This window comes from Epinephelus moara, chromosome 6 (genome assembly GCF_006386435.1).
Source record: "Epinephelus moara isolate mb chromosome 6, YSFRI_EMoa_1.0, whole genome shotgun sequence".
NCBI classification, from domain to species: Eukaryota; Metazoa; Chordata; class Actinopteri; order Perciformes; family Serranidae; genus Epinephelus; species Epinephelus moara.
In genome coordinates this window covers 40,587,321-40,611,020 of record NC_065511.1, presented here as the reverse complement: position 1 = coordinate 40,611,020, position 23,700 = coordinate 40,587,321, and the positions used below count along the sequence as shown (strand labels likewise).

Here is a 23,700-nt window from a genome sequence, read left to right as displayed (position 1 = left end):
TGTGACTGTCTGTGAGTTTCCTCTTCTTCTTCTTCTTCCACCCTCTCACACACACAGCCTCCTGTCTCTGCACTGAGGACACCCTGGGGTGTGTGTGAGAGAGATAGAGTGTGTCCAACTTTTTGTGCTGGATCTTTAATCCCCATTCATCCCCAAGAAAGTGCCTCAGTCAGCCTCTCCTCCTCGTCCGCGTCCCACTGAGAAAGAAAACATGACAGACGCAGCAACCAACATGCGGCTGAAGCTGCCGATCACCTGCTTCATCATGGAGATCATCCTCATCATCCTCTTCGGTGTTCTGGTGGAGTACGACCATGACACGGACGCCAGGGAATTCCATCACAAGAACCACACTGACTATGAAAACGACTTCTACTACCGCTACCCAAGTGAGTGTCCTGTGGGTGTCTGGAGGGTCGGGGTCAAAGGTTACAGAGGTTCAGGGTCAAGATGCTTTGAGTCCCAGCCTGTGCTTGAATTTGAGCAGCAGCCTTAAGATGAAAGCTCGTGTTACTCATACCTAATGTGACATCGTCAACTTGATGGTAATGGGTGCTTTACATAACTGAAAAATTGATTTTGTATGAAGCATTGTACAGATCAGTGCTGTGGGTGTTTGATCATGTTGCATTGTCTTGTTAAACACTTTAAAAGAGTGTTTAATTGATCCCAGTACAACTAATCCCTCAATTTGTCCTTTATTCTAAAGCTAGTTGCACGTTTATTGGACAGAAGGCTTGACTACATTACCCATAATGCCATTCTAGCTCGACCTTCTTCTTTAGGACAGAATCAGAGGAACATAATCAAGCCAATAAATGTTTAAATGCAACCTAGAGAGGTAGAGTTTTTCTTAAAATGAAGAGTCATCAAAAATAGAGACTTGAATTTGTCATTATTGACGGTTTCTAGGCAGATTTTAGATGAAGAAGACACTTCTGTTAGGCTCCAGTGCAAAACTATGATTAGAAAATAATGTTTAAAATCTTTAAATAGAATCCAAATATCATGTTTGAGCAAGTCATAATTAAAGAAGCTTTACGAGTGTGGTAAGTTTTTTCACAGCTGAAACTTCTTGCACAACATGAAACAGTAGAAAAAAATTTTGTGTTGATTTTTTTCTTTTGGGACTAGCATCTTTTGTTAGCACTGAAGAATGATCACTTTTTACTGTAATTTTACAGGTTTGGTCTTTCTAATAATGCTTAAAGCAGTGGTTCCCAACTGGTCCAGCCACAGGATCCAGATTTCTCCTCAGTCACTGGTTCAAAGTCCACACAGTTTAATATATTCAGCATCATACTTGTGTTTGGCCATGTCGTCGAGCTAGTTTGTTGCCTCCGTCAAGTAGCTGTCTTTTAGTCACTCACTCTACAGCAAGAAACAGCACTTGAAAATAAAAGCTCTGTGCTGGAAATTCACTGTGCTTCCAAATAAATCATGTTTTTTACAAACTCACTTGCGGTCCATCCAGAATAGACCTGTGACCCGCTTTTGGAGCCGGGACCCACCAGTTGGGAATCACTGGCTTTAAAGCACCTCTCTACCACTAACATGATGCTTTCCTCTCTTACATGCTCCCTTCAGTGGTGTTAACATACCTGTAAGTATGTCATCCCTTCATGTCCCCCAACTCATTTACATATTCAGGATATTTAGGTTTTTGTGAACTCATCAGGGGGAAATGTTGTGTTGTGAGTGAAGGGATGAGAAGCTGCTGAGTTCTCTGATTTCCCTAATTGGACAAGTCCCATTCTTTCAAAGTGAACATTGTACAGAGATGTCTTCCAGTCCGCTGCCGTCCCATGGAGGCAGAGCCATTGATTGTTAATTTCCTGATTTATATGGATTGATGGTGTAGAAAAAAAGCTTTTTTCCTTCACAGGATGGAGAGGAGACACAGGGCGCTGATTACAGGCTGTAGAATGCTCATTACTGCATTCATAAAACACATTTTCTATCCACTTTCTCCACACACTCCACCTTCTGCACATAAAACTTCGAGCTTTTTTTCAGCATCGAATAATCTTATTGACAATACAAGGTGACATGTTCTACAGTGTTGTGCCAATATGTAGTTTAAATATATGTTTGATTTCAGACTGCAAATGTCAGAAAAATGTCAACGACATCACTTAATGCTGCTTTTTCAAAAAGACTTAATACTGTTAATGATGCCACAGCAAACAACATATATTGCAACTCAGTCTCACAGAAATATGCGAACTGACAACCCGGTCGTTGAAATCCAGTGCTTGGGTAATGACTTGCGGCCTAGTAATAGTGCCATAGTGTATTATCTAGGAAAATAAAAGTATCGGAATGAGTTTTGATATTGGCAGATATCAAAAAATGGGACATCCCAAACCCATAGGTAATAAAAAGATTGAGAATATCTGCATAGGGAGGAGGTCGGGGTGGTGGATGGGTCAAATGATCGGTTGCAGGTTGTTTACTGGTAAGGCCGCTGCTCGTGTCTCGAGTCAAAGTGAAAGTCAGCGCTGACTTCTTTTAACTTTATGTACTTACGTCCTTTATGTGGTTCAGGGCCGCCCCTCCCTAAACGCAGAACACGCGCTGTGCGTAGGGCCTCATCTTCCATGGGGGGCCACATTTTGCGCAAGGGGACGCATTTGCTACTGTGAGGCGCACGTAGAATCAGCTCGAGGAAGGAGAGAAGAGACCTGTAATCTGACTGCGCATGCGTCGCTGCAATGATTGACAGCACTCGACATCTGACCAATCAGAGGGGTGCGCCGGCAGGCACTTGCAGAGCTGCAGCAGGTGAAGAGTTGTCGACATGTCGTCCAAAAGAGCCTCGGGAGTAGGTGCGGGGACGGGAGGGCGGACACTCCCAGAGAGGGGAGAGGGACAAATATAGCTAAATAAGACGAAAATAGAAAAAAATGGTCTTTTATTTCTTTTATTTTTGTTTTCAGTGTTTAATTAAGGTGGGAGAGGCGGAGGGCTGAGGGAGATCGGAGGCCTCCAGAGACGGGAGAGGGAGAAATATAACAAAATAAGATTAAATAGGAAAAACCTGTCTCCCTCTTTTATTTTATTTTCAGTGTTTAATCAAGGGTGTTGGATTGAGGTGGTGGAAGTTACTTTCTTTTGATGAATAATTGATGGCTATTTGTGACTCAGATTTGTTTGTTTATTTATTTCAGTTTGAAGTTATTTTTATTTAATATCTATTTATTTATTTCAGGTTGAATTTTTTTTTTTTATTTGACTCATACAGCCAAACAGTACAGTACATTTGTTATTGCTAATAAAGGTTGTCAAGTTAAATGGCATGATGTTGTACAGTCATTTTGTACCTATGATACATTTGGGGTGGGGAGAGGTGGCGGGGGGGTCCTCCAAATAAAATTTCGCTTAGGGCCCCAATTTGGTCAGGGGCAGCCCTGATGTAGTTACAACACATTACGTGATGTATGTCACTTTACAACATACTTACATTTCGTACAAATAAATTCACTTATTCTTACCAAAACACAATCTTTTTCCAAACTGCGCTAAGGGACGCACTAAAGCATTTAACGCCTTTTGTAAGGGATGAGACGGGCCTCAGAGATCCTCCATTATTTTTCCTTGCACAAAGTTCAGTGTCGTAACAAATTTATCCAGCCAATTTTGATTCAGTTATAGCACTAATTACTCAGGAATGAAAAATTGCAAACAAAACTAAACTCTTCATTCCAGGCTTTGAGGGCCCCCATCCTACTGGGGCCCTGGGTAATCAGTCCCTCGTTTCAGGTTGTAGTCATTTCATATATCTGTGAGATCATGTTGACATGTTGAAGACATATCTTTTAAATGATAAAATACAAAACAACCATTGTTCTTTTAAATTTCCATCTGTTACTTTCATTGCGTTTATAACAGAAACATTTTGTTCTACACTTCACTGATCCACTCACCTCCTCACTGTTCCACCTTAACAAATCAGCCTTGAGTATGATGACTGAGGGCTGGTGGGCGTGTCTTAACAAGTCAGATACTGTCTGAGGTTTACCTGGGAATATCTCTCTCTCTCAGGTGTGTGGGTGGTGCCCTCTGGCAGAGCAGAAAATGAGGAGAATGTAGAGAGACGATTGATCTCGTCTTCTTACTTAACACAGTTTAAATCTCTGTGCAACCTCCCCCGCAGGCAGCTAACTCTAATATCAACTTCCTGTCAGTCACTGACCTACCTTGAACCTTGATCTTGAAGTAATACATCTGACCTGAGGCTGAACTGACCTGCAGGATTTTTGCAGGCTGACAAAAACACCAGCACCGACTGTAGCTAATATTTTGTGCCAACTTTCAGTACATTTAAATTAGACAACTTTCAGCATTCATTGTTTCACCTAATGGTTTTTTCTCAAGTTGGTTCAAATGCATCAAAAGAAGGAGTTAATAAAAAAATGCATTACTGGGAATAAATAGAAAATGCACTAAATTAAAAAGTAGTCAAACCTAAAACTGACCTAGATTTAATCACTAATTGCAAAAATACACATGAATGTTTTCAGATGTTGGCACAGAGAGACAACTCATACTGACACACATGATTTTAGTTGTGTGTCCAGCTCTTGATATGACAGCTACAAATGCTATAGTGACTTTGACTTTAATATATGTGACTTTTTCACACAGTGCAAAACCAGCTTTTTAAATTAAATTTCTATGTGCAGCACAAGGGGTTAACAAGGCTAACAGGAGAAGTCATTTGAAGCCTTGGTTAGGTATGCATGCTGCTGAAGTGCCTTTAAGCAAATGCCTAACCCCTCCCAGGGCTGCTGCTCTGTGTCAAATCGTGATGTTTAACCTCTGCTCTGAGCCTAAACGTGACCTCTGACAGGCATTAAAGAAGAATGCACAATGTGAATTTTCAAGACTGTCCTCTTAAGAAAAACGTCGTTGGTCGTTTGTTCAAACTAAAATATTTTTGTCAGACTGAAACATCTCAACCACCATTGGATGGATTGTTTTGTCCACATGTTCATGTTCCCCAGATGATGAATCCTACAGACTTTAGCAGCCCGGTCTCACCCCAAATACTGGCGCTTGGTCAGTGACTTCCGGCATCAGACACTGACAAAAAAGCCATCCTTTCATATTGGCATGATGCGTGACCTGCTGCCATCATTGTTTAACAGCACCCAGTGGCATCAGGGGGAAATGCGGCAGGACAACAACAAAAGTTAAAGGGGCAGAAGTCCAAGTAGGGCAGGTGGGAGGGATAGTGGGTGACACAACCACTAGTCTCGCTCTCCAGACCTTTCTCAAGAAAAGAAAGGTCTGGCTGGGCCGACTCTCACTTTAAGATTGGAGAAAAAAATGCCCCGGCTGCTTGTATTTCTTTCAACCAATCACAATCGTTCTGGGCGGTGCCACAGCAACGGTGCGCTTGCAAAAAATATTGCCGGGGGGAAACAGGTTTTGGTGTAACATGCCCACAAAAATATCACCTAGAGGATGCGAACCATGGCAGAAAAATGGCTACATCCTCGCAATATCAAACACCGCAAAAGTTAGTAAAGGACGTGTTGAAAACTGCTACACAACCGGAGGTGGTAGGGCGGGACTTCAGCGGGTGGCTCGTTCCGCCCAATGAGAGGCTGATCTATGCAGCGAACTTCCGCCCACTCAGACTACACAACCACTGACTTTCACCCAGGTAGCAGGTGTTTGCTTCCTGCAAGATTGTAAGGCCACACCCTGTTATCTTTTCCTAAACCTTACCACGTGCATTTGTTGATGTACCGATGTAGTGCGTTTATTTTGATAGAGACTGTATGCAAACTGTACATTTCCTGAGAAAATGGAAGTGTACTTTGTACTAAACGTAAACAGCCAACACACCCAGGGTACCTTGTGCATCATATCTCGGCATGGAAAGTCCATGACCAAACGTCGATATGTACGAACGAACGACGCATAGTGCGTCCAAATTCACACCTGTTCTTCTCTACTGATTTTCTCCGCGACCGTGCGTCATAGCGAGAAGCCACGCATATCACGTGAAACAGCAGAACTGTAGCTTTCCGACAAGACCACTTGTCGATAGTCCAATGTTTTCACAACGAAAAAAAAATGATAAATTTACACTAAAATTATGTATAACAGAGCTTTCATGCAGCTTTGCACACACATTACTCTTGGATGGATTACTCGCGAATGCAGGGTCGCACAGAAATGCCACGCATATCACATGAAAGCGCACAAGCAGAGCTTTCTAGTGATACCACTCACATCATTGTGACATCCCATCATGCTATAAATCCAGATTAATTGTCTACAAAATAAAAACCTGACGAATTTCTTTACAACCCATTATACAGATCTTGTTATCAGTCACTTCATATAGTGAGGAATATCGTATCTTACCACGTCTTAGGCTTGCGTGTGTTTCTCCCTGTCTATCCACATTTGTAGTCCGGCTTTCAAGATGCAAATATCTCCATATTGTCCAGTTGACACTCCATCAAACTTTGTATGACAAGACCAGCCACTTCACCTTTGCGCACCCAGACAACTGCAGCCTAATGCATGCTGACAGGGCCGTAGTCACCATATACATTGAGGGGGACACGTGCACCCCCACCAATGCCCAAAATGTCTCCCCAATATATAACTGAAACTGAAAAACAAATATTATCTTGGAGGACATCATTGCACTTGGTTGCCTATTTTTCTGTGATCTTAGATGTAAATATTGCATGTTTCTTTCAGATAAAACACATTTTTGACTTGTGAATGAGTCAATGGAATTTCTTGCAATAATGAAAAAATACTGGTAATCATGTCCGCCTGGCACACCACATGTTTTGGACAGCTGTGAAGTGACAGAATGTCCCAGCATCATGGTTCTTATATTGCCAGGTTCCAGAGAGTCTCCCCTCTGCATATATGGCAGAATATGTCATTTTCCAACTTGCTATGGTGAGACACATGTAAAAATGTAAGAATTTAGTAACACAGATTTGTTTTTTTCATTGATATAAAATTAATATAAAATACAGGCACATAAGAGGACCTGAAATGATGGCAAATCTGGTTAGCCCAGATTGTCCTGGAAAAAAAACAAAAAAAAAACAAGATATAGCATGTGTATGTAGCCTTTATGACTGTGATATGAGCTTAAAAGTAAAGGCAGTAAAAATACCCCAAAAACGCCGAGGGCCCATAGGGTTAAAGAAAAACCGTGGTCAGGTTTGAAACCCAATGTTGACAGTTCATGGAAGACAGAATTTGCTTGCGTCAGAGTGGAGGAGAAACATACTGGAGGTTGGTTGAACAAATGTTGTCTTGGCAGCACTTTAAACACCATAGAAGGAAGCAGACTGAGGTTAGAAAAATAAGAGCAGAGAGTGAAGGTTCAGTAGATTTAATGGCCTCAGATAATCTTTAACCCGACACCTTCACTGTCACGGTCGCTGAAACAGAAGTTGACCTTCATGTTTCAGTGCTGTGTATACACAACCTTCATCCGCCATCCTTACTGCACTAAAACCTGTGTAATAAACACTACTGTTCACACAACAAGTTATCTATAGGGCAGCTTGTAAATCCACTGTGTGTTGGTGGTCTTAAAGCCAATGCATTGTCTGTTCTATATGTTCCTGTGAGATAAGGATGGTATGTCAACTGAAAATATACCTCATAAGTCTCCCTCGTGTGCAACAGAGAGCAGTCAATGACAAAGAGGCTTTTCTGTTGTTGTCTGAGAGGTCACAAGTTTGATCCACACAGCAGAAAAACTTTTTAGTTGAAGTGTCTGAGATTGAAAAATGTACTTATAGTTTTAGAGATGTTTTAAAGAAGAAAATCAGCTGCCTCTAATTAAGTAAATACCTGTTTGTAAATGGGAACTGTAGTAGACTGTGTGATGGTATCTGTACGGATGATTGTCAGATTCAGCAGCATACGAAAGGTAGAACAGTAGCTATGTTTCCATCCAAAAGTGATTTGAATCATTGGGAAATGCACATTAAAAGAAATACGAATCCTGTGTGTTTCCATTAAATGTACGAACTTTGGTGAAAACTACGAACTCGCGCGAGTTTTCCGCAGAACCAGAAACAAAAACAAGTCTCGCATTCTTCTTCTTCTACGTTTTCTGGCGGTTGGCAACCAGCTTGTAAATGCATTACCGCCTTCCCGACCCGGAGTGTGGATATCACCATGGAGAGAGGTGCGCTACGTCAGACTTAATTCGAACATAACTGTTTCCATCCCCCGTTTTGCGAATCAACATTTTTTCGAATCAACCAAAACCCGGCTAAAGCGAGCGTATTTTAGTTTGTGCGAATTTGAATTTTGGCGTTTCCGTCATAATTTTCCGATGCAATACTTCTAGATGCGCATCTAAACAGGCTGATGGAAACATGGCTAGTGACAAATAAAATATATGTTGGGGCAAGATGTTAGTTTTTATCCATCATGACATTAATTAAGACCATCACCGCTAAGGCTGTTTTTTATTGCCTCTGCACCGGCAATAGTTGTGGCTGGAGGCATTATGTTTTTGGGTTGTTGGTCCATCCCATTCTCATGATGTCTCAACACATTCTCACTCCGACCTTGTCACATATTGACGTTTGGTCATGGACTTTCCACATCGAGATATGACGTGTAAGGTACCCTGGGTGCGTTAGTTGAGGAGATATGACGTGTAAGGTACCCTGGGTGCGTTAGTTGAGGACGTTCTGGGACGCCATGCCAACTTCAGCCTGTTACATTCATTGTCTGTCACTTCTGTTTTCACAGGAAATGTACAGTTTACATACAGTCTCTTTCAAAATAAACTCACTACGTTGGTATACCATGAATTGGCATTTTTTTCTTTCAGCAACAAACACTCGTGGCTGGGTTTAGGAAAAAAGAACAGGGTTTGGCTTTACAGTCATACAGGAAGCGAGCACTGGCCTCCCGGGTGAAAGTCTGTGGTTGTTTGACCCATCCACTACCCCTCCCTCCCGCCCTTCTTGTACCTTCGCCCCCTTAACTTTTGTTGTTGTCCCATCGCGTTTCCTCCGGATGCCACCAGGCACCGATAAACAACAGCGTATCATGCCAACGTCAAAGGATGCCTTTTTTTTTATCTGTATCTGATGCCCGATGTCGCTGACCAAGCGCCAGTTTTCTACAAATTCGGACTGAGACTGGGTTGCATCATAGAGGAATTTTTTTTTCAGATTTGGAACAAATGTTCACCTGGACTAAACGATGAATTGATTAGCTTTTGGTGGTCAAAGGTCAAGATCACTGTGACCTTGTGTCTGTCTCTTTTCGGGAACATGATATTCAAGAAGGCCTTGAGGGAATTTCCTCAAGGATGAATTGATCAGAATTTGGTGATCAAAGGTTAAAGGTCATTGTGACCGCACAAAGTAGATTTTTCGCCATAACTCAGGAATTCATACACTTTTAAATTTTATATCCAAAAGGTCAACTTTGCTGTGACATCATAATTATTCAGTGTCATAAGTCAGGAACAGAAGGGGAGACATTTGGGCAGATGTTGAATTGGTGACAGTAATCTTGAAACTGTGCTGATTGTATAGATCTTTTGTACTGCTAGGAGGAAGATGTGTGTGAAGCAGTCGTGTTGTCACAGACATGGATGTAAACTGCAAGTGCAACTTTACTGGTGCACAGAGGCATATAACCAGGAAGCAGTAATTCTGTTTTTTTTTGTTTTTTTTTGTGATTTAGGTGAACTGTCCCTTTTTAAAAAACCCAACGAAGAAATCTTTAAGCACAGATTCCAATAGGTAGTTTTAGTGTCCAATGATGTTCATATTGAGCTTAAAGACCCATTTCATTTATCATTAAGGCATGAAATAACTGATGGACATCTTCAATCTGTCATTTTGTGGACATTCTTAGCAAATTCAATGAGAACGTCAGCAGAAAATATTAGTTTCGCTTCAACTGAACTCAGATGACAGTAAGACACTAATCCTGCCCAGCAGAGCCTGTCATTGCTCTGATTGTAAAGGGTCCTCCTGGATATCAGTGTGTGTATCTGGGCCAAAATGCCAACAGGGACACTGGCAACACCTCCGGCCGTCCATGCCAATGAATGGTCACCATGGCGACAGCAGCCACAGCACAGTGCAATATTGTGTGTGGTAGTTTGGGACAAATAAGGAGAGTTAGAAAGGGGTGCTCACAAACTGTGTGAACCAAGACAATGAGGGTGGGAGGAGACATTGAGTTGCAAGTTGAGAGAGTTCATTAGCTTTGCTTTTAGGGTCTTTTACACAGTGGATCAGCTATTATTTTAGCAATATAGAGTCATATGATACCTGTAAAAGTAATGAGTTTCTAAACCTGAATATCCTCTGTGCAGGCCTGAGTCAAAGCTGAACCTGAGGTCCCTGTTGACGTTGAAGTTTATGTAACTGTGCTAATTCACAGAGGAAGGCTGTGTTCAAAGACAAAGACACCAAGTGATTCAGTTATTGGCAGTAATCTGGTGTTTGTGTTGATAGAGGCTTTTAAGGAGCAGATAGAGGTCCATCTAAATGACTGGTATCCTCACTGAAGTGCTCTTGGCTGTCTACCACAAGCAAATTTTAAATGTCGTCCAACAAGTTTGTGAATATTTATTTTTCATCTTAAATAGCTCGTCATTTTTATATGATAAATTCTAAGCAGAAGGAGGGAGTTTAAAAAGGTTTACAGTAATATAATAGTAGTGAACAATTACAATGATTATTAAGCTATTGTCAATACTGTTTGCTGTGCAATCTGAGTAAATTTTGGTTTTGGACTGTTGTTTACACAAAACAAATAGTCTGAAGATGTCACCTTGGGACCGGCAAAAATGAAACAGCAACTTTCTTCAAATTTCTGACATTTAATCGACATTGAAATCAATAATTAAGAAAGTAATTAACAGGATAATGAATGATGAAAAAATAATTAAAATAACTGCTAGTTGCAGCCCTAAAGTCTAGGGCTGTACCTGACTTACAATTATGTTAGCTGAATCAGATTTGGTTGTTCAATACAAATATTCGATAAATTGTTTTTTTTTGTTTGTGTTTTTTGTTTTTCATATAAAGTTCTAACGCTTGAATGGGTTCAGTGAGACGTGCATTTTGTATTCATATAATATCATAAACAAGCTAACTGTGCTAATGACAGATCAGCAATGTGCAACATTTTTTCCCCAAACAAAAGCCAGAGACTGTGTGGTATTAAGATGCTGTGAGCTGTATATTCACCACTTCTAGGCAAAAGAGAGAAGATAATGTTACGTCGGAGCCTCATGATGCAAAGTCTGTCTTCCTTTGGGCAGCTGCTTCTGCATCTGCAGCAGCCTGTGTTGAATTAGCATGAAAGTCAAGAGCGTTCATTCCGCAGTAAAATATGGGACCCAAAACGTCCACAGAGGTAGACTAAAATCTTAGTCAACTAAAGGGTCTCTGACTCATGATTTGAATCCTCAACTTTGAGGGGGCAGCCTCACTGAAGTTGCTGAGCTTTGCTGAGATGTGAGTGTCTTGAATGCAATAAATTGAAACTTAAGATCGCAATCAAATTGATGGATTTTTCAAGGCAGTAGATTGGCTTGAGATCACCTGTCACCTATAGAGTTGAGTGTCATCTGCAAAGAAAATCAATACTTTGCTTACAGATATTTCTTAATGGGAAAACACAGAACATTGTAGTAGAAGTAGAAGATCAAAACAGTGGGCCCAGAATTGAGCCTTGTGGAACTCCACCTGCAATTGTCAGTCTACATTTTCTTTCATGTATTGTCCGCATCCTGCAGACCTTTCCTCTACCTGGATCGACGGCTCATGATGTCCATAATCTTATCTGGTCTTTTCTACATTGCACAGGTTTCCAGGATGTGCATGTGATGATCTTCATTGGTTTCGGCTTCCTTATGACCTTTCTGCAGCGCTATGGCTTCAGCAGCGTGGGCTTCAACTTCCTGATCGCAGCCCTCGCCCTGCAGTGGGCCACGCTCATGCAGGGCTTTTTCCACGGAATGCATGGAGGCAAGATCCACATCGGGGTGGAGAGGTATGTGCTAAACATACTTCACATGTATGAATGCACACACAACTCTGACACATAAACTGTTTTTAGCTCTCTCTTACACGTCAGAGCAGGCCTGTACACATCCTGAGGCATGTTGGAAAGTCCACAAACACACACATACACAAACAAATCACTTTTTCTCATTACTCTAGCACTCAGTGTCAACGGCTCAGTATGTGTAATAGCTTATGACAAATGCAGGACATTTTTAAAAGACATTTAAAAGGTGAAAGTGAAGACACGAAGGCAAAACACCAGATTTACAGACAACAGACTTCAGGGGTGTTTATTCATCTGGATTTAGATTTTTGACATAACAACAAAACAACTTCCCACTGTCCGTTCTGGGGGTTTTATCATTGTGTCCATGTCCTACATAAGCTACTGCAGTAATGTGTTTTATCAAACTTTCTTTCAGTATGATCAACGCTGATTTCTGCACCGGCTCTGTGCTCATCTCATTTGGAGCTGTTTTGGGTAAAACCAGCCCCGTCCAGCTGCTGATCATGGCGATGTTTGAGGTCACACTGTTTGCTGTCAATGAGTTTGTCGTGCTGACCGCTCTGGGGGTGAGTTTAAAAAGCACACATACACTGTAGCGTTAATTAGCTGAAGATCTCAATGTTGCATCTGTTGTGTGAATCTTGTCTCATTTATCCCTGTTCATCAAAGATATCTTATTTGTTTTTCCTGGTTGTGGCTAATTTTGTTTCAGGCCAAGGATGCTGGAGGCTCCATGACCATCCACACATTTGGAGCCTACTTTGGCCTTATGGTGACACGCATCCTGTATCGACCCAACCTGGACAAGAGCAAACACAGGAACAGCTCAGTCTACCATTCGGACCTGTTCGCTATGATCGGTAAACAGCTTCAATGTTTACTGCCAAATATTTTTCATTTTAAAGGGCAACTACACCAAAGTTAAAAAATATTGTTGTGCTGCCATCTAGTGGTCACTATTTGCTCTGTATTTAAGCTGAACTTGACCCTGACTTTAAAGCTAAATTCACACTACACAACTCGCTGCCTTATAATTGGGAGATTTGAAGTTCTTGTGGAGAGTTCCAAAAATTCAACCTGCTAATTATCTGGGGAGTGACTGCATCGCCAAGCCTCATGACTCTGGTCTTTGAACAGTTCACACATAGTGAACTTCCATTTTGAAGCCTCGATTTTGGCATCTTGGCCGTGGCCATCTTGTTTTTTCTGAGCCAGAAGTGACCTTATTTGGGCGAGAGGGTGGAGCTGTGGGGAAGTGAGGGGTGATCTGACAGAGAAGCTGAGGAGACTATTGGCAGACAGCCTGTAACTCAAAGCATCCCTTCCCTTGATTATACATAACTTTAAGCCTTAACAAAATGTAAACGGGTGAGTTATATAAAAATTTACCCCCTGTACAGTTGTCATGAATGTTAACATTAGCTACAGAAACCGAAACCTTATTGTACCAGGCTGTAAACATGTTTATTTCTGCTGTAAAGTTGGACATTTTATGCCTATGGGGATTGACTCGCTCTTGGAGCCAACCTCAAGTGGACATTAGAGGAACTGCAGTTTTTGGCACTTCATGTCAGCTCCATTTTTCAACCCCAGAGTTTGTCGCTTGAGCTAAAGTCATATGGTTTGTACTTGATATAACACAAATGATCTCATTTGGACTTTCATAAAGGATTTAATGTTCTCCACAACCTCAAAGATTACGGATTTGTTTCTAAAGTGTGTGCAGCTGGGTTGGAAATTAACTTTTTTGTCCACCTGCTACTGTGGTTGGTGGATTCCAGAATCTACCAGCCACTTAATGGATTACCAATGTTGTTTTGGCTGGTGAGTGAACCATATGCATATTTTACCAGCATTTGGCTGGTGGCTGATGCTGATTTCCAACCCTGGTGTGCAGCAATTAGCAGCAATAGATATACCTTGAATCAATCTGTCAGCAGCCAATCATGTTGTGCTAGCTGAAGGGAGAGGTGCATCTGTCAGTAAATAAAACATCCATTATTTCTGTATATTTACTAAATTTTTCTGTGTTTAATTCAAAATGTCATTACATTTGGTGGAGTGCACATGATGGCTTGTTCACGACTCTAAACACTAAGTTTAGCACTTTGACTTGACTTGGAACCTGTTGGTCTTGTCTTGAGATTAGTAAAACAATAACTGTGATTCACCTCTAATACCGTATACAAAAAGCAGTAAAGAAGAGACTTGGGCTACAAAAACGAAGTGTATTTTATTCCTTTTTACTGGGATTTAACTAAATTAAGTTCTGAGTTCAAGTTTTCAAGTTTCTTTTCACAGACAGCTGAATTTCCCTGTATCATATCTGTGCTGCTCAGGTACCATCTACCTGTGGATGTTCTGGCCCAGCTTCAACTCTGCCATCACAGCTCACGGAGACGACCAGCACCGCACAGCCATGAACACCTACTACTCCCTGGCAGCCTGCACTCTGTCCTCCTACGCTATGTCTTCCCTCACAGCACACGACGGCAAGCTGGACATGGTGAGAGCACAAGATTAACGTCAATGAATTCACTTGTAGTTCCTAATCAAATCAAGAACTAGAATAATAAGTGCTGATGAACTGGATCCCAAACTTTTAGAATCAAAGTGCTCCTCAGGAAGTGATTGTCAGCTGCAGGAGTACAAGATAACAATTTCTAGTTCACAATCAGTCAGGTCAGAATGAAATCAGCAGGTGTGATAAATTCTGCTGCTGACACAGAAGTGCTGAAGTGAGGACAAGAATCTGGGAGAAAGAACTAGAAAAGTTTTTGTAACATCTTGAGTTCACGTCAGCAGCGTGGATCTTATCAGCTTTAAACTCATGACAGAGTTACTCGGAAGATAACAGCTGATAAATGTATCATCTGAAGACACACACAGACAGACACACACACAGACACACCAAACAATGTAAGTTGTTCCTAAGTCACATGGAGGCTCATGTGAGTCAAACACTCTCTCATCGCTGTCATACTCAGCTGTCAACAGTAAATCACCTGATATGATGATGGGACATTCCTGTGCTGATAGAGATCAAACCTGAGGGAGATTCACAGTCAGTGCAGTGACTTAACAAGAGAGGGCACATAACATACGGCCTGTCGATAGTGAAGACAAGCTAATCAGTCCCTGATGCTCTCCACCTGTTCGCTGCCATGTGTGTGTTAAAGAGGCTGCAACATGTTACAGACACACTGTTTGAAATTTCCGTATGCTCCCATCAGACATACATTTTTAAGTTGCTCCTTCTGAAGCCAAGCAGACCACTTAAGTTTCCTCACTGTTTTTGTTCATATTTAGAAGTTTAAAGTTTTAGGAAAATGAAAGTTAAAATGTTTACTTTTTCATTTATAGTATAGTGCAAACAGATTCCACCCCCCCATCTCTGAAACATAAAGTAATGCTCAGAATGGCTGAGTTTTATTTCAACAAGCACTGAACTTTGAGCATGACATTTGAGAGAAATTAGTAAAACTGAGCGAGAACGTTATTATTATTGGTTTATGTGCAAAACAGCAAAGGCATCTGAGCCTGTGCCGAGCACAAAATAGATTTTTGTTTGCTCAAATTAATCATGCTTTGTGCATTTTGTGTGTTTTTCTGTGCTTCCATTGCACGCTCATGAATGAGTCACTGATATATTGTCATAGCACAGTGGTTCCAAACCTTTTTCCTCAAGGGACCATTTTCTTTCATTGAGTAAAGTGACAACCCCTGACCCCTATATCATATTATATTCAATGCATAACAATAACAGTACACAACAACTGATAAACTACAATTAAATGAATAGTAAAAGTGATAACTGCAGGAGGTTTGAACAAGTGATTTGGATGAAGTTTGAGGTGATTATAACCTGTGAATTTTGCATCAGAGATGAGTTTTCCTGTTATTAGCTCTTTGGTTTTACTTTTCTAATGCAGAATGAGGCTGTTTAGCAGAGAGTGAAGGCTCTGTAATAAAGCTTGTGTTGAGGTCTTCATTGTGCCCTTATCCTGTGAGATTTTTAGAGTATATATCTTGAATAATAATCTAAACTTTAAAAATAAAACATATTTATTTTTCTTAACAGAAATTAAATGAATGCTGAGATATATGCCAAGTGTATATTTTTGAGAAAGTTTTTTTACACCCTTTAAAATCAAGAAGGCCTCCTCATGTCCCAATTTGGGAACCAGCGCTACAGCAGGTCAGCTAGGCTAACTAGTTAGTGTAGTGAAGTTAGTATTTGCTGTTTACTTTTTACAAGACTGCAGTAACAAGGTTGATTTGTTGTCATTCTACAACACAGGACTGCACAATGAAATGCGAGTTGTAGCCTCTTTTATGATACACAATTAAAAAACAAAACTAAAAACAGGTACTGTGATGGAGAACAGAGGATGACTTGTGGAGTCTCACAGCCTTTGGAAAGAGCTGCTCTGTAGTCTGGAGGTACAACAGCAGATACTTCTATATGACCTGCTGGGTGGGTGATGTCTTATACTATCCTTTGGGCTCTGCATGACTTCAGAAGTGAAAAACACCTGAACCTTTACACAATGTGCAGCATGCAAGATTTACTGTGAAGTGAAATCGTTTATTTTTTTGTGAAATATCTGAAGTTGCCTAAAGATCATTATTTATTGACTCAGTGAGCTTTACGCCACCAGTGTCAGTAATCCATTTTGTGTCTAATTGAACTGCTGAACTGCTAAGTGGCAATTTCAAAGCAGCTGGTTGAGGATGGTTTTGCAGGATTTTGGAAATGAATGAATGAATGGATGAATGAATGAGTGTTTTCCTGGAACTTCCCCAAATTTGCTGTACCAACATTTATCCCGACAGTGAGTGCTAGGATGAAAGTGTATTTTACTGTGTTCAAACCTCCTCTGCATCTACAAAATGCATGAAGACAATTTGTTAAAAATGTAGCAGTGATGTTTCCTCCTTTTCCTCCTCTTTAGGTTCACATCCAAAATGCTGCTCTGGCCGGTGGAGTCGCAGCAGGAACAGCTGGTGAAATGATGCTGACACCTTATGGCTCCATGATTGTTGGTTTCTTGGCCGGCATCATCTCTGTTCTCGGCTTCAAGTACCTCTCAGTAAGGACGATTCAGCATTTTGTGATGAAGTCAGTGAGCAAACTGAGAACTGAGGAAAAACTGTACAATTTTGGCTACTCAGTAAAAAAGATCTAGAAACTATAAAGTGCTGCTGTGGATGAATGTGTTCACCAAATGTTCTAAATTAAAGATTGAAGAGTTTTTTGGCCTGTGATGTTGCAATCCTCCTCCAGTTTCACCCACAACACAAAACAAACACGATCAGCGTCGTTTCTTCTTCTCCTCCCTTCAGCCCATCCTGGAGGAAAAACTAAAGATCCAAGACACCTGTGGGGTTCACAACCTGCACGGCATGCCCGGCATCCTGGGCGCCATTGTGGGAGCGGTGACTGCTTCCGTGGCAACCACAGATGTTTATGGAGGAGGGTAAACAATAATTTGTGTTGTTATAGAAACAAACACCTGCTGACTGCAACATTATCCCAAACTGACTGGAAAAGTGTTTTTTCCGAATGATAGAAATCACTCGTCCATAAACACAGCTATCCAAATTGCCTGTGAGCAGGGCACTTTATCTTCTTAGTGGGATCACTAGTAGATGTAACGTAAGTGTTTGACACCAAGCTGTGAATGTGTGAACTGAAATGGATGCAAGAGCAGAACTTTATTTGAAAACAAGTGTAGACTTTCATTGTAAGTTTGCTTGATGGAGTCAGTGTACCTGAGCTGTCCTAACCTAACCCTAACCCTTCGGTTAACCACACGCTGTATGTATTTACTAACAGGGATTAGAAATGATATCAGCCTGTAGCATGTGTGCCATGAGACATTAGAGTGACTTTAACAAACCTTAACTCGACTGCTTTCAGACCAGGGACCAGAAGCATCAGCAGTGGTTTGTCCTGCATTTCCAGATTTTTCAGTTTGAATAAGATAATCTCTGTGAGGTTTTGGCCGCAGGAGTGTGATTAGTTACTGATCATATCACTGTGACTACACTGACAGATCTCAGCTCTCTCCATGTCCCTCTCACATTCCTCATTTAGCGTAAAGTCAGCATGCAAAGACGTGCAGAGAGGCAGTAAATCTGAGGTCTGTTGGTTTTGTTATCGCAGGTGCTCAGTTTGTTAAAACACTCATAAATCACTGTCAAGTGTCGAGACTCACCCCTGTATCCATGCATATATCAGATATATTTCCATACATTTCTTCTTGTGTGTTTCAGTATGGCAGACGTGTTCCCAGATGTGGCGAATGGAGACATTAGCGCGTCTTACCAGGGTGTCCGTCAGGCCATTTCCCTCGCTGTCACCCTCGGCATCGCTCTCGGGGGAGGCCTAATTGTCGGTAGGTGTCACATGATCCTCAGTTATTCTGATAAAAAAAAAAAACTCTCTTAAACTGGACATTTGAGCAACACAGAGTTCAAATAACTCAGTCAGCACTGATATGGACATCAGAGGAGGTTCAAACTGGGTGTAACAGTGTTGGGAAGATTACTTTTGAAATGTAGTAGGCTACAGATAATATGGCGGTTAGGCCTAGATAAGAAATTAGCTCTCTAGCACCCCCATTTTGTTTGATGGGGTCAATAATGGAGGGGTCCCCTCAGATTATGTGTGGTCATATGCCTACAAAGTTGCGTGGTGATGGGTGAAACCCTTGAGATGTTATACACCTTTATGTGATGAGCCACGCCCTCCGCAATATTCATTGCCTTATAGAAGCTCAGTTTTAGTAAGTTTTCCAACTTTTGCCAAGAGGGAACTTTAGATATTGGTCCCTAGATTATGTTCACCGAGTTTCATGCAGATCGGTCAAACTTCCTAGGAAGAGATCGATTTTAAGTGTTTTTCAAAAAATTCAAAATGGCGGAAAATCTATATAACCGGAAGTTATGGGTTCTTGAGGCAAATTTGTTCCTCATGAGGAGAGGCATCTCTGTGCAAAGTTTCATGTCTCTACGACATACGGGGCATGAGATATGCCCATTCAAAGTTTGCAATTTCAATCGGTTGCTATAGCGCCCCCCTTTGGCCAATTGATGTAATATTGCTTCATTGGCATCCTCCCATGACCCTCTACCACTGTGCCAAATTTCACATGGATTGACCAAGTCAGTCAGGAGAAAAACGTGGAGAAGACACACTCACAGAGTTTTCGTCATCGTATAGTAAGATATTTATCTGGTAATTAACTCACAAGTCTGGAAAAATCAACACTTGCTCTGAAGACTCATTAAAAATGGAAAAAGTAAGATTGTGCTGCCTTTTATTGTCTAATGAATATGCAGGTGCTGGCAGGGTTAATGATAAACACCAGTGACTCACTCAACAATTAACTTTCTCAGCTGTCTCTCAAAACTCCCTTAACTGTGTTTTGGAGCAGTTCTTCTGCAACCCAATAGCAAGAAAAAAGGTTGGCATTGAAAGTCCCTGCAAACAGGAGACATTACATTTGTGTGTTATTTAAGTTTTAGGGTTTAGGCAACAAAAACACATGGGTAGCTTTAGAAAAAAAAGAACAAGGTTTGGCTTCACATTCATGGGGGAAGGGCACACCGGCCTCCCAGATGAAAGTCAGTGGTTGTGGGACCCACCCACCACCCTTTCTGCCTGCCCTACTCGGACTTTGGCACCCTTAACTTACGTTGTTGCCCCACCTAGTTTCCCCCTGATGCAGCTAGCCATCATTACACAATACCAGCGACTCGCCGCGTATCATGCCGATGCAAAAGGACGTTTTTTCGTTGGTGTCTGATGCCTGAAGTCACCAGTCAAGCACAGGTGTTTGAGGACTTCGTAGTCAGACTGGATTTGTTCTGAAGCCTTGAGTTTGGCGTTGCGGCTGTCACCATTTTGGCTTTCTGGAGCCAGAAGTGACTAGCCTGGAAATCCAGACTCAAATCTAGAAAGATTTTGAGTCTGGCCCTCACCGATACACCCTTCCTACCCAAGGGGCGGCACTAACTGAGGCATATTAAATGCCGCCGCACACAATTGGATAGCACGATGGCCAATCAGAGCAAAAGACAAGGTGACATATTCATTGTACCAAGCCCCATTGGTTTGCTGACCAGTGGGGCTAACTGATATATTATGCTTTTTCTGTATCCCGTCGGCAAAACGGCAAAAACGTCCTTCCTGGAAACGAAGGCTTCTAGCGCAGTCTTCTGTTCCTCTCTCAAGGAAAAAGATAAGTGTAGTTGGCTTAGCGTCTTTCTTCCAAAGCTAAATTGAATGGACGCGGTCCTTCGGCAGCTGCCATCTTGGCTGTTTACTTTCCTACGGCACAGCGCTGTCCTCATCATGTTACGCCCACCCAGAGCCCGACTTCGAATTTGCTGGGGGCGGGGCATCTGGATTTCCAGGTTAAGAAACGACCATATTTGGACGAGAGGGTGGGGCCATGAGGAGAGAGGGGTGGATCTGATTGAGAAGGTGAGGACACTATCAGCAGACAGCCTGTCACTCAGAGCAGCCCCACCCATAATAATGTGTGACTTCAAGCCTTAATAAAATAGAAATGAGACCGTAATGTAAAAATTCAGCTCCCGTACAGTTGTCATGAACTGGGACATTAGCTATAAAGACCAAAACTATTTTTTTGTACGGCTTTAAACACATTAATTAATGCTGTAAAGTTGAACATCTTAACATGCGGGTGTATGGGGACTGACTTGCTCTTGGAGCCAGCCTCAAGTGGTCTTGAGAGAAACTGCAGTTTTTGACACTTCTTGTTGGCTTAATTTTTCCACGCCGGAAATTATTGCTTGGTTTACGCTTACAAATGCTTGGTTATGGTTAAGAAAAGATCATGTTTGACTTAAAATACCTGGAGGCACAATCCCTGCTGGAAAAGCAAGCTCTTTACTGCACATTCTCTGAACTGAGGGCATTATAGGTTTAAAGAAAAAGAAGTGACAAGGTGTCTTGTCTTGTACCAGGTTTCATTTTGAAGCTTCCTGTCTTTGGTGCTCCTCCTGACACCATCTGCTTTGAGGACAGCATCTACTGGGAGGTGAGTCTGACTGAACAAGATGGTAACCCTTTATTTTACAGGTCTGTAGTGTCTGAATCACTTCCTGCACATTTTCAAGAAGTGCCTTGGATAGAATTTTTTCATCAAGGCTCAGTTACAGGAGACAGTGTTCAGTTAGTAAACTTCTGATAAGGTAATTTCCATTAATCCCAAACATAAAGAGTTTTTTAGTCAGAGCACAGACAGTGAGCTGATCATGTAATAATGTGACAATACAACAAACTATCGATGGAAAACAAGTTTCCATTGATAAATTGGGGTTTCAATGGAGTCGTGCTGTTAAGTAAATCAAAAATCTCACAAACTTTAATACCAGATTACAGAACTTTTTCCTGGGAATGTACTAGGAAATGATTCAGGAATGAGGGACCCATGAAATAAAATGCTGGTGACACTGCTAACAGTTCCCCCATAGTTCCCTCAGAAGTTTACTAGGCGTTTTATTGGCATACATTTTAACAACAATGTTAAATTGGTTCATTACCGATTAATACATTCCAAAAATAACACAAAAGGTCTTTTTATCACTGTAGGTCAGTTGCAAATATGTGAAATGGTCTACAGCAAGCATATAATTCAACATATACGGAGAATAAATTATCCAGTAATACATGAATAATGAATAAATATTTATTTAGGTTTAAATGAGGTATTTCCTTGTGAATTACATGACTGAAATACATAATCATAACACCATACTCTTTGTTTAGACTCTCAAGCTGAATTAACCACCACAAAGATGAAGTATTTTCTCTAGTTATTAAATGTTCCTGGTGACCAGGAGTGCAGCAGTACACGGTAATGACCACATGATGGCGACGTCGCTCTGTGGTTCGTATAATCAGTGACTGTGATGTCAGTGATGAGGCAGTATCGCTGTCTGACCACCAGGTGGAGGTGATGTCACCATCCAGGTGATTCCAGGAACACAATCCCTCCTGGATGATGTCACACCTTCTCACTTAAGGCTGACGTCATTTAGATTTCCCCACAATGCAACACGTCTGTGGCTCATCATGCTTTTGTTTTATGTGTATTTGAGTGCGGGTGTAAAAGTGCACACAGTGCTATAAATATTACTATGAAAACTTGTTGTTGATAAGTTGATAATTTTACCAAAAATGAGGCATTTTGTTACAAAGAAATGAAGTTAAAATATTGTTTAACATTTCACTGAACTGTTCTTTAACTGTGAATTCCTAAAGGCAGAGTGAACCCCATTTCCAAGCATTAAAGATAAATGAAGTACACTGAGCAAATATTTTCATGACCTTTTTTATTAATACTCTATTAACTCTCTGTCTTTTGCATAAATTACATCAAATAATAAGTAATTCAGTGCTGCTGTTTTCCATCCTTAACTCTAATTTTTATCATTTTATCTTTTTACTAAATATCTGACAGAGGAACAAAAGAGACAAGCACACTGCTGTACATGTGGTCCTCCAGAGAGACCTGGAAGAACGCTGACATTTAGAGACGTAGCACCACGAGAAAATTAATGACATAAAACCAGGAAGCAGCTATAATGTGCACCTTGAAAAGCGACATTTAGAATGTATTTAGTCTGGAAAATGGAGGATGTTTGAGAGCAGATGAGGTCATAAAAATCTTGAAACTCAATTATGTTGTTCTCTGTCATTCTGTCTGCCTCAGGTACCTGGAGACGAGGAGGGTCATGGGGACCAGTTGACCACTGTGAGGACAGCTGAAACTGAGAAGCTCAACAGTTAGACACACTGAGAGAATCACACAAACGCGCACACTCTGAGGTTGTTACATCCCAGCACTTGAGTATTACACCCTTTAGGTTGTAAAAACAAAAAAGAACCTGCATTATGATCATGTCAGCTGCCAAAATGTTTGTTTTTATGTGTAAAAACATAAAAAAAAAAAAAATCACATTTTTTATCCTGCAGAAATAAAAAACATAGGTTATAGACAGCTGTGTCCACTGGGAGTCGATCTCGAGCTGTGTCCCTCTGCTATTCAGGCCTGTGAAGAGACTGCACTGGGAAATGATGTGTCTATTTGATGAAAGATGCCGTCTAATTGTCCCCTAAACCCGGCCAAGACACGGTTACAGAATTTAATTTCAGCAGCCGCTTCAAACCAAAGACAAACAGACTCGTTCAGAGCCACAAACCTCCATTCAGCCTCACTGAGTCTTGGCAAATTTAACATTTAGAAAATTGGTTATTTTTCACCGTAAACCAATTTTCTGTATTTGAAATAAGGGATCTTAATGCAGAACAATGCTGAGGCATAAATATGTTTTTTTCATATATATGTGTATTATCTCCTGATACTTTAGGTTTGGGATTTTCTGTGATTTTATTTTTCATATTAAACCGTATGTGATTAGTTAGGATTGAAATATCATGTTACAGTTATGTACCTTTATATTAATGGTATGTCAGACAGATTTTTAGATTAGGCCTAAATGGATTTGGTAATAGCTGCATTCACTGTTTGCAACAATTCTATGTGAATTAAAAGTGTTTTGGATTCATGTTTGGCAAAATAAATTGTCCACAAGTGTGAA

General features: G+C 41.1%; 1 protein-coding gene across 1 annotated transcript; it reads left to right on the top strand.

Annotated features, from left to right (window-relative positions):
* Positions 1 to 23,700, top strand: rhbg (Rh family B glycoprotein). The gene is made up of 10 exons (XM_050046174.1): positions 1 to 389; positions 11,853 to 12,039; positions 12,476 to 12,626; positions 12,773 to 12,920; positions 14,400 to 14,566; positions 17,016 to 17,153; positions 17,407 to 17,540; positions 18,340 to 18,461; positions 21,061 to 21,134; positions 22,812 to 23,700. Exons 1-10 carry the CDS (start codon positions 212 to 214, stop codon positions 22,887 to 22,889), a joined length of 1,377 nt encoding a protein of 458 aa, XP_049902131.1. The 5' UTR covers positions 1 to 211; the 3' UTR covers positions 22,890 to 23,700.

Bases quoted from the DNA above. Each gene is read 5' to 3' on its own strand.
- rhbg (XM_050046174.1), top strand. From the start codon at position 212: ATGACAGACGCAGCAACCAACATGCGGCTGAAGCTGCCGATCACCTGC. The intron at 12,040-12,475 runs GTATGTGCTAAA...ACTTTCTTTCAG, and splicing joins ATCCACATCGGGGTGGAGAG to TATGATCAACGCTGATTTCT. The intron at 17,154-17,406 runs GTAAGGACGATT...TCCTCCCTTCAG, and splicing joins TCGGCTTCAAGTACCTCTCA to CCCATCCTGGAGGAAAAACT.